At 53.9% G+C, this 14,157-nt stretch overlaps 1 protein-coding gene across 1 annotated transcript in view; it reads left to right on the forward strand.

Annotated features, from left to right (window-relative positions):
- Positions 1-353: 353 nt before the first annotated feature.
- The window catches only part of RhoGAP102A (Rho GTPase activating protein at 102A), a 34,765-nt gene continuing 20,961 nt past the window's right edge, over positions 354-14,157 (forward strand). The window contains exons 1-2 of the mRNA XM_037214288.1: positions 354-730; positions 941-2,252. Coding sequence (XP_037070183.1) covers positions 354-730; positions 941-2,252 — 1,689 coding nt within the window. The remainder of the gene's footprint in view (positions 731-940; positions 2,253-14,157) is intronic.

A 14,157-nucleotide genomic window follows, 5' to 3' on the forward strand; every position in this document is an offset into this window, starting at 1 on the left:
TATACGCCAGCGTTGACAGCGGAGCAAAATGAGAAATTTCTAACCACCGTACGCACGCGGACACCGCGACCTCGCGCACTTGCAGCGTTTCCCGCCTGCCACCAATGGGCCTATTGTTAGATTTTAATGGGCTGCCAGGCCTGGTGGCGGCGGTGTATAGGACAAAGCTCGTACTGGCCGCTGGCAGCGCGGCCCGGTAGCTATTCTCAGCGCTCTCGGCGGTAAACGCTAGGCCAAGTGGCGTGGCCGTGTCGCGTGCCGCCGGCGGCAGGGGGCGCCGCCGGCAGTCGGAGTCGACAGGTGAGCTGGCCGGGCGCGCCGCGCGCCGCCGCCGGGCCGCCGCGCGCGCCGCCATGGCCTCCAAGGAGAAGCCGGCGCGGCGCGACGGCGAGCGCTGGCTGCTGACGCGCAAGACATGGCGCTACATGGCGGACGCCGGCCGACGGCTGATCCCCGAGGGCTGGGCGCCCGAGCCGGGCCCGGCCTCCTACCAGCCGCTGGAGGAGAACTTCCAGCAGGTGTGCAAGAAGGAGAAGAGCTTCCTGCTGTGGCCGCGCAAGAAGAAGGAGGACGGCGGCGCCGACGAGGCGGACGCGCTGACGTGCTCGTCGGAGCCGCTGACGCCGCTCGGCGCCGGCAGCCTGACCGGCTCCGAGGACGAGGCGACCGTGGTCGAAGACCAGCAGCTGCCGCTGGCGGCGGCGGCGCCCATGTTCGGCCTGACCGAGGCGTACGGCGCCAGCGCCGAGGCGTACCAGCGGCCGACGGCCGGCTGGCGCGCCTTCTCGGCCGGCAGCCGTGTCACCCCGGTCGGCTTCGATGCGGTCGCCGCCGAGGAGCTGAAGCAGCGGTTGCGGCAGCGGCAGCAGCAGGAGCGGCTGGTCAGCGTCGGCGACGTGGTGGAGGCGCTGCAGGACGGCGTCAGCCGCCTGGTGCGCAGCGTCGGCGTGCAAACGGACGTGCGGCTGCAGCCGGAGCCGCTGCCGCCCGTCGAGACGGACAGCGGCAAGGGCACCGAGGCAGAGGTCAGCACGCCCGAGACGCCGCTCAGCCCGCTCTCGGTGGTCGACTCGCGCTCCGAGCCGTACAAGTCGACCACGTCCGTCACGTCCGGCGTCGGCGGCGTCGGCGTGTTTGGCGACCTGGCGCCCCACGGCGCCGCGCTGCGCAAGGACTCGATGACGCAGGCCAGCGGCCCGGCCGAGGCGGACCCGAAATTGCGGCACGTCCAGGGCGAGGCCGCCAAGGCCGACGGCGACGCGGAGAAGAAGGAAGCCTCCGAGCAGCCGTCGCCCATGCTGGACCGGTTCGGTGATAAACTGTCGCGGTACCTGAAGATGGCTCGTCGAGATTCGGCCACCCGTGATAAGGACAAAAAGGACCGCTTCAAAACGGTCAACTATGATAAAACGCTGCGAAATATCAAGTCGAAGCGGATCAATCCGGACACGTTGGAGGACATGGGGGAGGACGTCAAGCCGCTGGACTTGGATGACCCCCCGAAGTCGGCCCTGAGCGCTCCGAGCGTCCCACGGCCGGCGGAAACCAAGAAGAAAAAGCGGAGAGGAATCCAAGTCGGCGAGCCGCTACCTCAGTACATTCTCGACTCGCTGCGGGGAGCCTTCGCCGGCTTTCGGCCGACGCGAAAGCTCTCGAAGGCCGAGAGCGAGGTGTCGGCGTGCGCGGACGAAAAATACAGTGACCCGCTCAGTCCGCGATATTCCATAACTGTCAGTGATGACCTGGGCACCCGCGACCTGACCTTATCGGACATCGAGTCGTCCACGATGGCGCCGTTTAGCGTGTACAGCAGTGCGCGGACTAGCCTAGACGTGACAGGGGAGTACGCGGCGGACGAATTTTTCGCGTCCCGCCCGCAGGCGGCGGACCAGCCTCCCACGCCCTCCGGCTGGGGTCCGCAGCCCTGCCGGGGAGGCGGCGCCGCGCCGCCGGGACAGGGTTCGGCGGCCGACCTGCGGCATCCCCTCTCCTCCCCACAGGCCCACACATCGACCCCCAAGGCCGGCTTTTTCGCGCGCCGGCTGTCCAGTGTGAAGTCGCCGACGGCTCAGTCGCAGCAGTCGCTGCAGCAGCCGGCAGGCTCTAAACGCGGCTTGTTCTCCTCAGTGATGCAGAAGACTGGCAAGACCGGCAACCATGGCAGCCGCGTCGTCGCCAAGAAGCTCTGGAAATCCAGGTCGAAATCTCAGTCGCGGACCAGCTTGTCTTCAGCGTGCGTTTGGACCCCTCAGGTAAGTGGCTCCTCGCCTGCATCACAGGGGCACGCCGACCGGTCCATATGTTGAACCTGATCGCATATGGAATGCTGTCAATTGTCTTGTCAACAAAAGCGTGTTGTCTGCCCCTTTGCAGCGTGAAATTGTTACTGTGATATTTGGCTTGGAGCATCAAAGACTTAACCCGCTGTTCGCCGGTAACAACACCTTACGCCATTACCGCCGAGCTTCAATGGGAGCGGAGACTGGTGAACGCTGTGACCTTGCTTACAGTCGGAGGAACCGGGTGTATATATATATATATATATATATATATATATATATATATATATATATATATATATATATATATAGTATGGCCCAGACAGCTAATAACGGCTGGTTCGAACCATTCGGAAGTGTCAGCCACGTCCCTAGAAATCAGGGCGGAAACATAATGACTTCAATTTAAAACACGTGACATCAGAGACGTGACGTGAGCAATAAACCAAGATATTGGGCAGGATTAGGTCCTGGATTTCGGCAGAGAATGAACTATTTGGAGTTCAGTCGACCAATTCTGCCGCAGAAGTGGCCCTTCTGGAGGACCGTGGAGGCTCTGATTACAAAAGTGGTATGTTTCAACATATTCCTCAAAAATTTTGATTTCTCTGTAATGTCATCTGAAGGTGGCTACACTTCCGTATTTCGCACGATGGCCCGAAGTTTCAGGGACATTTGGAAGTCCAGGTCGTTGGATACGTCTAACCCTCAGCATCCAGGAGTTTATGTCATGGGATGGCTTAGCGCTGATTATGAGATCCTCGGATCGGCATCTGAACTGGAGATAAGGAAGAGGCCGGCTCAGAAACTGCGCGCTCTTCCTTGAATGAATGAGCAGTGGGACATAAAAATAAGCGCCGCCTGTTCCCGGTGTTAGTGCTGTGGTCGTTGGCCGGGTCTGGCGCTTTTTGCATGCATGCAGCTGCGTCGGATCGCCATTCTGATAACCGTCTACGAGCTCCGCGCCTGGCTCTAGAAAACCTCTCTCGCTCTCTGGCACCGTTTGCTGATTCAGTCACCACAAACAGTGTCACGTTACACATTCATGGGATTTCCGAGACTGGGCGACATTTTTTAACGGTTTCAGTGAAAGCTATCGATACCATTGTTCCCTAACGAACAAATGTAGATGAGAGATGTCGTCTTCTTTGTTGCCAGGCTTTCGGATATTATCATCCACTAAATCACTCCGTTCATGTTGTCCTGCCGGGAGACGTTTAGGACATTTCAATAGCACTCCAAATGATCAATCATGCTACACACTGCTGCGCCGCTCAAATTGGTCCATGAAAAATATATGGGCCAGGCGGAGCACACTTACAGTTAGCATATCTGTTTACCGTTGGGAGATCATTAGCCCGATTCAATGGAACAGATCCATGGTCTTTGGCTGGTCTTCAACCGACTGAAGAAACGCTGATATGATTAATGTCCACAGCTCCGTACGACGCCAGCACGCCGCGCCAACATTGCCCTGCTGTGTGGGCGAGGTGCAAACGCTGGTCTCCACGGGCATGGCTAGAGACTGTCGGATACCTGAGGGGTGAAGTCAACGCTGTCCGATAAACCAAGCGTCAATCCGCCAACATTGCCCTGCTGTGTGGGCGAGGTGCAAACGCTGGTCTCCACGGGCATCGCTAGAGACTGTGGGATACCTGAGGGGTGAAGCCAACGCTGTCCGATGAACCAAGCGCACCAAATTAGACAATGGTCCATTATGCTGGAAAACGATGTCTCTTGAGTTTCCTTCGTTATAGCTACAGCTAGGGGAATGGGAACGTGCAGGGAAATGTGCACAGCCTTGCGGACCGACGCACTTGCATCCCCCTCTATTTGAGGGGCCCGCACGGTGTGCGTCGAAGCTTATGTAAATAAACATACCTGATATACGCGCACTTCGATCCATGTGCGTGGAAAACCCGGAGGCCCAAACAACTTCTTGAGTGTGGGGAGGACCATCAGTACGCAAAAAGCCAAAAGGCCCTTGGAACTGCCGAGTGGACAAGTAGGTGAATGAAACTTTGCGCTACCATAACCAGCAACACCAGTAACTTGGCCGTCACCCATAGGTTGGAGTTTTTGTTTGCTTGCCCGCTGTCCCTATAGAACTTTGTCATTTCAAAAATGATGAATGAGGACTTCGAACAGGCCGGTCAAATAAGCCATTCCATGCTCAGTTGTCACAGATTGGGCTATTTATTAATGGGATTTGGACAAAGTTGAAATTAGGTCATTTGAGGCCAAGTTGGAGTTTTTGGTATGAAAAAATCACCTTATACCTATGTTTCTGTCTTACTTCATGATGGCAGGACGTTTGAAGTAAGATAATTAACACCCTTACGCTCTTAACACCCTTGCCAAATCACCCTTAATTAACACAGCCGCGTTTTAGGTGAGAGTCACGAAGTAAGCCTACTGGCAAAAACCGTCCTTGGACTTGGCGAAGTGTGCCTTCACTTGTTTGGTGACACGAACCAGAAATGTGGGTTGTAAAAGTGTTTTTTCTAACGTATTCCATACAAAGAGGAATGTGAGGATTGGATACAAACACATCTCTTCGGTGCACTGATGGAAATAGAATCCCCAAATCTGTAGGGGAGGGGGTTGTAGAAATCCCAAGCAAACTCCAGAAACGTTTATTTGGTGTAAAAGTGATCACGCGCACGACGTACGACAATGCCGGAGGTGGCACTGAAAGCAAATACCTCTTAAATCGGTCGTAATTTTTCCCGCGCTCGTTAACGTGTTCCATGCATACTACTTCACTTTGATATCTGAGTGCACTTGGCTATCACATTTTGCTCAAAAACATGCTCAGATGTGCTTACATTAAGAGCGCCTGAAAGAAATATGTTGGTTCGACGCGTCGGACATCGAAAAAAGTTTTCGTCAACACCAGACAGCATTGAAAGGACTTAACACCCGCCCGTTTGGCCGGTTGGATACCCTTCGCTCGGGTGACGGTCAATTTGAGCACCCGAGATCTAAAGAAATTAAGAGAGTCAGAGACATCAAATTCACAGGGTGTGTTAAACTGTACGGGAACTCACTTAGGCTGAAGTTTGAGGTCCATAGGTCATGCCCTTCGGGTCAAATAAGGCCAAACAAGTTCTAATCCCAGGTTGGTCTTCAAAGGGCCCTAGACACTGGACAACTACTTTAAGCAAAATTTCACATAATCATTAAGGTTAGTGACCTTGTTTGACCTCCGGAAGGTCATGATGGCCAAAATCACACAAGAATGCTTTGTGTTTTGCAATTGAATAAACGACAAAGACTACGCTAGGCAGTGTGTTCCTAAAAACAAAATGCTGAACTCGGTCAGTTTAGGTCAGTGACCTATTTTGACCCTTAAGAAGTCCATGGGAGGTGTATGATACGGCTCCTGTTATCAATTAATTCGAAATGAGCACCAGAAACTACCCCATACTGCAACCCCTAGAGTAACAAAAAAACCTTGGCTTTGACCTTGGTTTAACCTTCATATCTAACCCTAGGTCGATATGATTTGTTTATTCAATTGCTGTGTTGCCTAAGAAAGTATTTCAGAGATGCATGGCTTCGTCTAACACTCCATCGTTAGATCAGATTGAGCATTTCCCTAGAAATTGACTGCGCTGAAACCTTGTCTTGAGTTGACCTGCCAGAGGTCAGTGATCTTACAAGGTACATCCAAATTTTTGACACCGGACAATCCGCTATTCAATTAGCTACAGCTATGCACAACTTGACACGGCTACGTCACGCCGTTCGGAAACCATACCGGAAAAACCTTGGGGGGGGGGGGGTCAGTTGACCCCATCCGAGCGCCCGTTAATCTTGACCTATTGGCACTTTGCTCCAACTATGAGAACTTAAGACACGTGCTAGATATATGCTTAGGCTGCTAGTGTTTTAACATCGTCTTCCGGTTTGACCGGGGCCAGCGCTGCCTGCATATCAGTTGCCACTACAGTTTTATGTGATTGCAACTGTCAAATTCCTCCTTTATTTTACTCCAGCTTTAAGCTGCTCGTAACCCACGAGACTCGACTTCTTAAACGCCTTATTTAATACGAAAATGCCAAATTCGCCCCACTTTGGAGATCAGTTTGGCCAAGGATTGGAGTTTGTTACCTGGCAACCGTGGTTCCAAAAATAAGCAGTGCATTCAATGGGCCCTTGAGCTTAAATAAAGACCGTGGCGTATCTGGTCTCGCAGATGCGAAATGGATTATTGACGCTACCAAACAGAACATGCCCGATTTACTTTGTTAATAATGACAGCTGACGACAAGGCGGGTTTCGGTCTAGGAAAAGACAGGAGGAAGACAGAAACGATTTGACGCGGTTTCTTTCCATTCATTGTCATAGAGTTAATGTTATCTTTGCAAAGATGGTAGCCCCCCCCCCCTCCCACCGCCACACCTCACTTCTCACCTCACTGTCCCACCTCCCACTACCCCTCCAGCTAGAAGCACCGCAGAACACCATCACGCAAATAAACAGCATTTGGCAAACATCAGCTTGAAATGTGTGGCAATCAACGAACACTTTGATCTCTAGGGCCCTTAAATTACCGGAGACCACCCTGATCGACCTTTTCCGGGTAGCCCCAGAGCGTGCCGCCACCGGCAGCAACTTATATGCCCAGGTCCACGCCACACACGACTTCGAATGCTCTCTATTCGAGATCAAAGCTAACATGACCATTGCTGTCGGCGAACCATAAGGCGCCAATAAACAACAACAAAAGAGATCAAAGGCATGAGCCGGATGCTGTGATGGCGGTGGCGTGAGCTGTAAATTATAATAACGTGATTCATGCGTGTAAATGTCTTTACTATCGCGTGATTCGCCTGTACCCAAGCTAGGGAGCAACAGAAGCACACACCCGGGCATTCGGCATGTGGGCGCAACGTCCCTGATCGTTTCAATGTTGCACCATGGCAGAGTTCACCACAGGGGTAACTCGCGTTATAGTACTGCGCCGAAACCCTCGATACGTCGGCGTTAAAACCAGTCGAATAACGGAGCAACAAGGGCGATTTCATTGTTAGATAGTCGGGGCATCCTGTATGGGAGACGAAAGACAATATCCAATGTCGCCCTCCACCTGCCGCTCGGCTGCGGTTGGAGTCGGGTCGACTTCGGTATGGAGCGTATTTTCATTTATTCAGGGCGGAATCGATTTCCGTGATTTCGTTGTCGGTCGGAGTCGCAGTTGAGTTCGCAGGGTCATCGGTGGGCTAGCCCAGGTGGAGATGCGAGGAAGGGGTTTCCTTGAGTTTCCTTGTGTGGACCATTTGTATTTCGTTTGGTTCCAGAGCCTCGCCTGAACCCTAGGTCCTAAAGCAGTTGTGACTCCTGCGATGCTTTAACGCGTCCGCTGCGTTACCTGCCGGGCGGCCCTCTCCCGTCGGTCACCCATCGGTCTCGCGCAGCACGATGGCCTGCCTCGGCAGCGGACCTTGTCGTCAGATCCCGTGCCGGCCCCTGACACCAGCCGCGTCGGGCCCGGCGCTCTGTAGCCGCTCACTGTCCGGCCCGATTGTCCGGTCCCGTCGCGGACAGCGCCAGCACGCCGGCCGCCGCACGCCTCGGCGTCCGTCGGTCTCCGCTGGCACCGCGCCCGGGCCGGGCAATGTGTCTGATGTTGCGTCCCGGTCGGTCACGAGGCCGTGACGTCATGGCTGACGTCATTGCGGATCTGATGACACGCAGCCGGCCCACCTCGGCGCGCCGCGCGGCCGGTGCGCCGCGAACGCCGCTTTCATGGACGGGGTCCCAGTTTCATGGAAAGGGGCGACATCTCGCGTCAATTTTAGGCGATATCCTGTAACAGCGCGGCTGGCAGCAGGTCTGTTTACTTAACCATCGGCGGAAGAGCTGCCTCAGAGGAGACGGAGGTTTTCTGGAATATGGTTGGAGCCGTAAAATGCATGACGCCAAAATTGTGGCTGGTGGGTTTTCAACATGTCTATATTTTTGGAGGGAGGAATGGAATTACGTGGCGTACATAGCTGAAAGGTAAAGACTGACCACTTATTTCCAGGACATGAAAACTCCTGATAGGGCCGGGGAATGAACTAGCTCAATGGTTGCATAGATACAATGATATGCAATGATAGGCAGACGTGGACGATAGTCTGAGCGATTTTTCCATCTGTAATACGTATGCTTCATCTCAACCATTCCTTAAAACTTATCTCCCCACCTTACGCGGTCCACCAATGATCACCTTCCTGTGTGACTCATACCGGCCGCATTTACATTCGGGCTTGGGTGATGTGGGTTGTGAAATATGGATTACATGGGAATGCTCTTTATGATTGCTTGTGTGATATCTAGTCATGCCCCGTGGTGATCCAAGTCCACGTAACTAAACACACAAGTCATGCGGTATGACAATTTCAAATGTACACCAACGACGTCAACTTCATGATAAGGACTTTTGACCATTCATGACGTAGTTTAACACACCTTAGGTTTCAATACCCACCCACCAGCTTGACCCATCGAATGTCACTTGCGCTGATGCTCAGTTGGGCAATAACTTACAGCTTGCATACCGAGGGCTCGTCGCGTATTTACCAAATCTTCTCAGCTGTGCCAAGGAAGAGCGTTGCTCCGCGGCCGACGGCATTCATCGGTGATAATGTGCGGTGATGCTTAAAATTACATATCAGTTGGGAAGGTCTTTCCACCGGCTACCTCACTGCGGAGGTTTGAAGTCATTGAGTTTTCTTTGCTTGGAATGTGTTACCACTGGATAATGCCTACTTTAAGACAAAAATCCGGATTTCATTTCCACACACTGATGACGACACATTGTAATCTGAGGAACACACTCTTTTGAGTCCCAATGGTTCATACGTGAGTCTGAGAGCCCTTGTCAAGTTGTTGAGTTTATGAGCGCTCCGAGGGAAGAGATGGCTCAGTTTATAGCTCTTGTTAGTAGAGCCGAGAGAGATTCTTGGAGCGTTTAAGAAACCTTCATTCGAACAACAGTTGTCGCTTTTCATTCCACAACTGTCACATGTCGGAAAGCGGAACAGGTTTGACGCAGACTATCCGAATCGTTCTAGAAAAACAAGCAACAACTAACAAATGTCAGAACGCGTACCGTAGCGTACAGGATAGAGTAGTGACTCCAGGAAACCTATCAGATTAGGGGTAACCCTGAACTCGCAAGCAATTTTCTTACAGCACACAACTCATGACAGTGGTAGCGCGGGAGTATTTAAGAAAACGCAACTCTCTCACGCCGCATTATTCATTCGATGACTTATCATGCAGCGGCGTCTCGAGCAAACTTCGGAACCCACTGACCGGACCTAACAGCGAGTTGTCTGTGTCGAAGGGGACGGACAGGCGGGCTGTTTGAGTACATGCCAGCCTGCGGTGCTCAGTGCCAGCCGACGGCAGCTCGTCGACATACCTGCGGCATGCCCACGGCGCCACAGTGGGGCAGGCCAGGGCGCATGCGCGGAGGCAGAGACAGAGACGCACACCGCCGAGCGGAGTCGCCCACACGCCAGCCAGACGCTGCAGCGCGTGTAGCATGCGTAATCTCCAAACAGGTGCATTTAGGCTCAATGCAGTGTTCATGTTCAGGACATTCCAACCCATCAACTGGTATTGCTGAGCCCAATATTCCTCCCCCCCTCCCCCCATAGCTCCGCTTCACTCCAGCGCCGCTCCAGCGCGGTGACGCGCGCTTCCTCGGCCGGCTGTCGCCAGCGCGGCTCTGTGCGTCTGCGGCGCGGTGACGAGCGCTTCCTCGGCCGGCTGTCGCCAGCCCGGCTCTGTGCGTCTGCGGCGCGGTGACGCGCGCTTCCTCGGCCGGCTGTCGCCAGCGCGGTTCCGTGCGTCTGCGGCGCGGTGACGCGCGCTTCCTCGGCCGGCTGTCGCTAGCGCGGCTCTGTGCGTCTGCGGCGCGGTGACGCGCGCTTCCTCGGTCGGCTGTCGCTAGCGCGGCTCTGTGCGTCTGCGGCGCGGTGACGCGCGCTTCCTCGGTCGGCTGTCGCCAGCGCGGCTCCGAGCGTCTTCCGCGCGTCGCCACCGGCGTGTCGTCCGGTCCGCGCCGCCCGTGTTTTTGTATTGTTTCTCGGCCTGCCAGAAATACGACCGTGCCATTCGGAAATAGCTGGCCGCCAGTTGGAGAGGCTCGCTCGTCACACCACCTCACATTCCTGATAACGTTTACTTTGGACAACGGGTGGCCTCCCACCGGGCTCGCGCTCATTGTGTGGTGGTGGCGGCCGCCTTGGGCGCCTCGGCGCGCTGCGCCGCCCTTTTGCGCAGCCAATGGTGCTTATCCACCCACATGACTTGTTGCGCCTGTAAAACCCGGACAAGCTTTTCGTCTCAGTGGAAATAGCTGAGGGTCCGGCTTTTCTTATAGGTTGGACGAGCCAATGATCAATGGCAGTCTCCAGTGGACAGGAGCATTTTTAAGGAAATGTGAGTGGTGGGAAATCTAGGCAAAAGGACCGATCCCAAGCATGGATTCACTCAACTTGCCTAAAAATTCCGACGTGTGCGCGGGGTTGTGCCTCTTGATTCCTATGGTCAGGTGAAAAACGGAAAAAGATACCGCAAATCGACCGCAAAACATGATGGGGCTAGGACCGGAGTTGGCACTGGGTTGGAGCAGCTTTGAGTGGGGGAGGGAGAAAAATATCTAGACGCGGGGGTCGCCCGGGTGCGCGAGTACTCCCCCTCCCACCTTAACTTGTCAAAAAGGCCCCTTGGAGGACAGCTGCTATAAATAAAGATCGTTTCTCACATGGACAGCTCACAGAGGGAGCTAACTTCAAGAATACCTTGAACCTTCTTAGTATACTTGATGTTGATGAGCCAATGCAATTTATTTCTTCAGCAACGTGGGTAGTAAACTTGATACCTCGAAGGTGTTTAAATGACATTTAAATGTCAGATTGTGTCAACAAATTGGAGGCCAACAAGGGAGTTTGCCTGAACAGTTGTGACCCTCAGACATACCGGGCCAGTTGGTTAATGGGAATACCGGGCTTTCACAGATCTGGTTGTCAGTGTGCTGGGGCTGAAACAATAATGCCTTTATCTGTTCACTTCCAGCGCTAATTGGCTCACCCGCAAAGTTCCAAAACCTTGCACGAGGAGCGCGGGGGAGGGATGATCCAACAGCAGGCATGCACTACCGAGGCCGAGTCTGTTGAGTCTGTGCCTCAGTCGAGTCTGCTGAGTCTGTGTCTAAGTCGAGTCTGCTGAGTCTGTGTCTAAGTCGAGTCTGCTGACTCTGCGTCTCATTCGAGTCTGCTGAGTCTGTGCCCAAGTCGAGTCTGCTGAGTCTGTGTCTAAGTCGAGTCTGCTGAGTCCGTATCTCAGCCGAGTCTGCTGAGTCTGCGTCTCGGTCGAGTCTGCTGGGCCCATGTATCAGGCGAGTCTGCGCCAGGTCAGGCCAGTGGAGGAAGGGCCATGGTACGGCTGACGGAGCGTACTTCGAACAGTAACCAGGAATACAGTCTGATTCATGATGCGAGTAGCACTGCTGAAGGCTAGTATGCTTATCTTATGACGTCCTGACTTGTACGTAAGCTATAGTATGTGTGTATAAGAACACTGATGTGCATGTTGGCACCTGCCATATGACCTTTACATCCTTCATCACATGATGAAAACCTAACCGCACTGGCAGCCAGTGCCGACCGGCCGATGAAAACTCCTCTGCATGACCCCGGAGCTCTTGTGAGCCCGCAGTATGTCGAGAACCACGCACGTCTGAAAAGAGTAAGGTGTAGCAATCGTACATTAAATGTCAGGCTCATGTCAGGGTCACCGGGATCATAAAGGGTCAAATGTATAGTTACAGATTACCTTCCCATGCTCTTAGTAGTCCAGCAGGTAGGGGTACGCTCATGCATAGCGTACGCACGTGGCATGTATATGGCTTGAATATTGATACCCATTAGCCTGCCAAGGCCTGACATTTGTAATCGACTAGGCGACTTAGCGTTGTATATGTCGCATTTTTAGTACCGGTTGTGGCGAAGAGCTAATAATCTAAGTGGATGGTGATAACGCAAAACTGGGAGACATGCTTGTGAGGTTTTCAAGGCGTGATTTGTTTCAGTTTAGGCCCAGCCGTTTTTTTATTGGAAGACGATTTTGGAAGAGGTGACGATGGTGCCTTCCGTTCCTTTCATGGCGCGCCTTTGAATCGCACGAAGCTGAAACCCCTTCATGATTCGTAGACGGTGTTTTCGTCTTCGTCATGCAGCTGGCTTCAAGTTCCCACCTGGTCTGACTGCCGGGCACTGGCATCGATCCCTTTTCTTTTTTCCGCAAAATAACCGCCAACGGACGGACCCAGAGCTTGCGCACAGTTACTCGTGAGAGGCTGATGGCAATGGCGTAGACTCTTTCCCGTGTGCTCACCAGGTGCTCATCCGTCAGGATGGAGCTCGCCTTGTTGTGACCACCTGCCTTTGGTCGGTGGTATGTTGAACCGTTTCCGACCCATGACCTCCAGTTTGTTTCACAATATTTCAGTTTTACGTCAACCATGCTAATCGAATGGGCTCGTAAGCGGTGGCTATTTTGGACGTTATAGAACTAGGTCAGCTGACCAAGCAGTCTGCATCCAAGAGCTTTAAAAATTATATGGCTCACGTCTGGAGGGTTTAATTTCGTTGCGACACGATCGGTGGCCGGGAGGGTATGGGATCGTTAGAAGCGTTACTGGCCGTGCCAGGCAGCTGAAGCTACAAATTTTCGGTAGCTACGTTAAGACTCGGTCGAGTTGACGTGAAGGCTCAGGAAGGCCTCACGGGAATCCCGACCGAGCATTTGGCAAAGTTCCTATGTCTCTCAATTACCAGGTGCTGTTCTCATGTCAAACCCCACTCGCAAATTATGGGCACGTGGAGTTCATCACCACAGATAGCTACATTAGCATGGAGTGCCCATGTGTGTCCATAGCATTTTGTGCCCATGATTTGCATTTTGCATTTTTGCATGAAGCATTTTGGGGAATCAGCCTACCGGACACTCGAAGTAGGCGAAATTCTCACCTGATTATGAGCTTTTTGCCATTGTCTTTTAGGAATTTTGGTCCATATTTGTACCTTAGGGTGCTGTGTTTGGTCAATTCTTGTTTGCGCATCAAAAGTTCAGTGGTCTTATAGTAAAGAAAAAGACGGGCGGCGAACACAAATGCATTACGAGCCCCTCATCTAAAATGTTGCGAGGTTCGGCCATGCGAGCCTGTCCCGTTCCCGCTTCACCACAGGCCTTCCTCTGAGTGACGAGAAGTCAGATTGTGTGCTCTGACTTTTGGCGGGTGCCTTCTTGAGCGCAGTGTTTTATAAACTCCTTGGACGGCTTGTCCACCAAGCCCCGCCAAAAATACCGCGGGTAGGCCGACTGCACCAAGGTCATTGATTCGCTTGTTGACTCCTCTGCAAGACAGACTGCGGCTCTGTCTGCGCACAGAAGTCATCCGTACTTGCGATGCAAGGCAGTCCACACTCTTATTGGGTGGAAAACGAACCAGTCGCTGCCAGAATCGCCACCACCTCGGCCCAGGCCCCAAAGAGGCCCGCTCTGGGGCGGCGGCACCCTATCCCAAGGGGCCACAGTCGCCCCGGTGTACCTCGCACCCCACGGCGCCACGGCCGCCAGCGGCGCGTCAGCGGCAGCCGGCGGCGCGGCCAGCTCCCGTCAGGTGTTACCATGGCCTGTCGAGCCGTCGCCGCGCGTGACGAACGTGCCGGCGGCCCGCCTCCGCGCCGCCCGCCGCCAGACGGGCCCGCCGCGGCGCGCCACAATGGCCGCCGCGTCTGGAAGGAGCGCCGACGCGGAATGTGCACCGCAGCTATGCTGGCTCGCTTCTCTCCGCTCTGTGCGGCGCCTC

This window comes from Pollicipes pollicipes, unplaced genomic scaffold, assembly GCF_011947565.3.
Source record: "Pollicipes pollicipes isolate AB1234 unplaced genomic scaffold, Ppol_2.1 Scaffold_3447;HRSCAF=4054_pilon_pilon_pilon, whole genome shotgun sequence".
Taxonomy (NCBI): domain Eukaryota; kingdom Metazoa; phylum Arthropoda; class Thecostraca; order Pollicipedomorpha; family Pollicipedidae; genus Pollicipes; species Pollicipes pollicipes.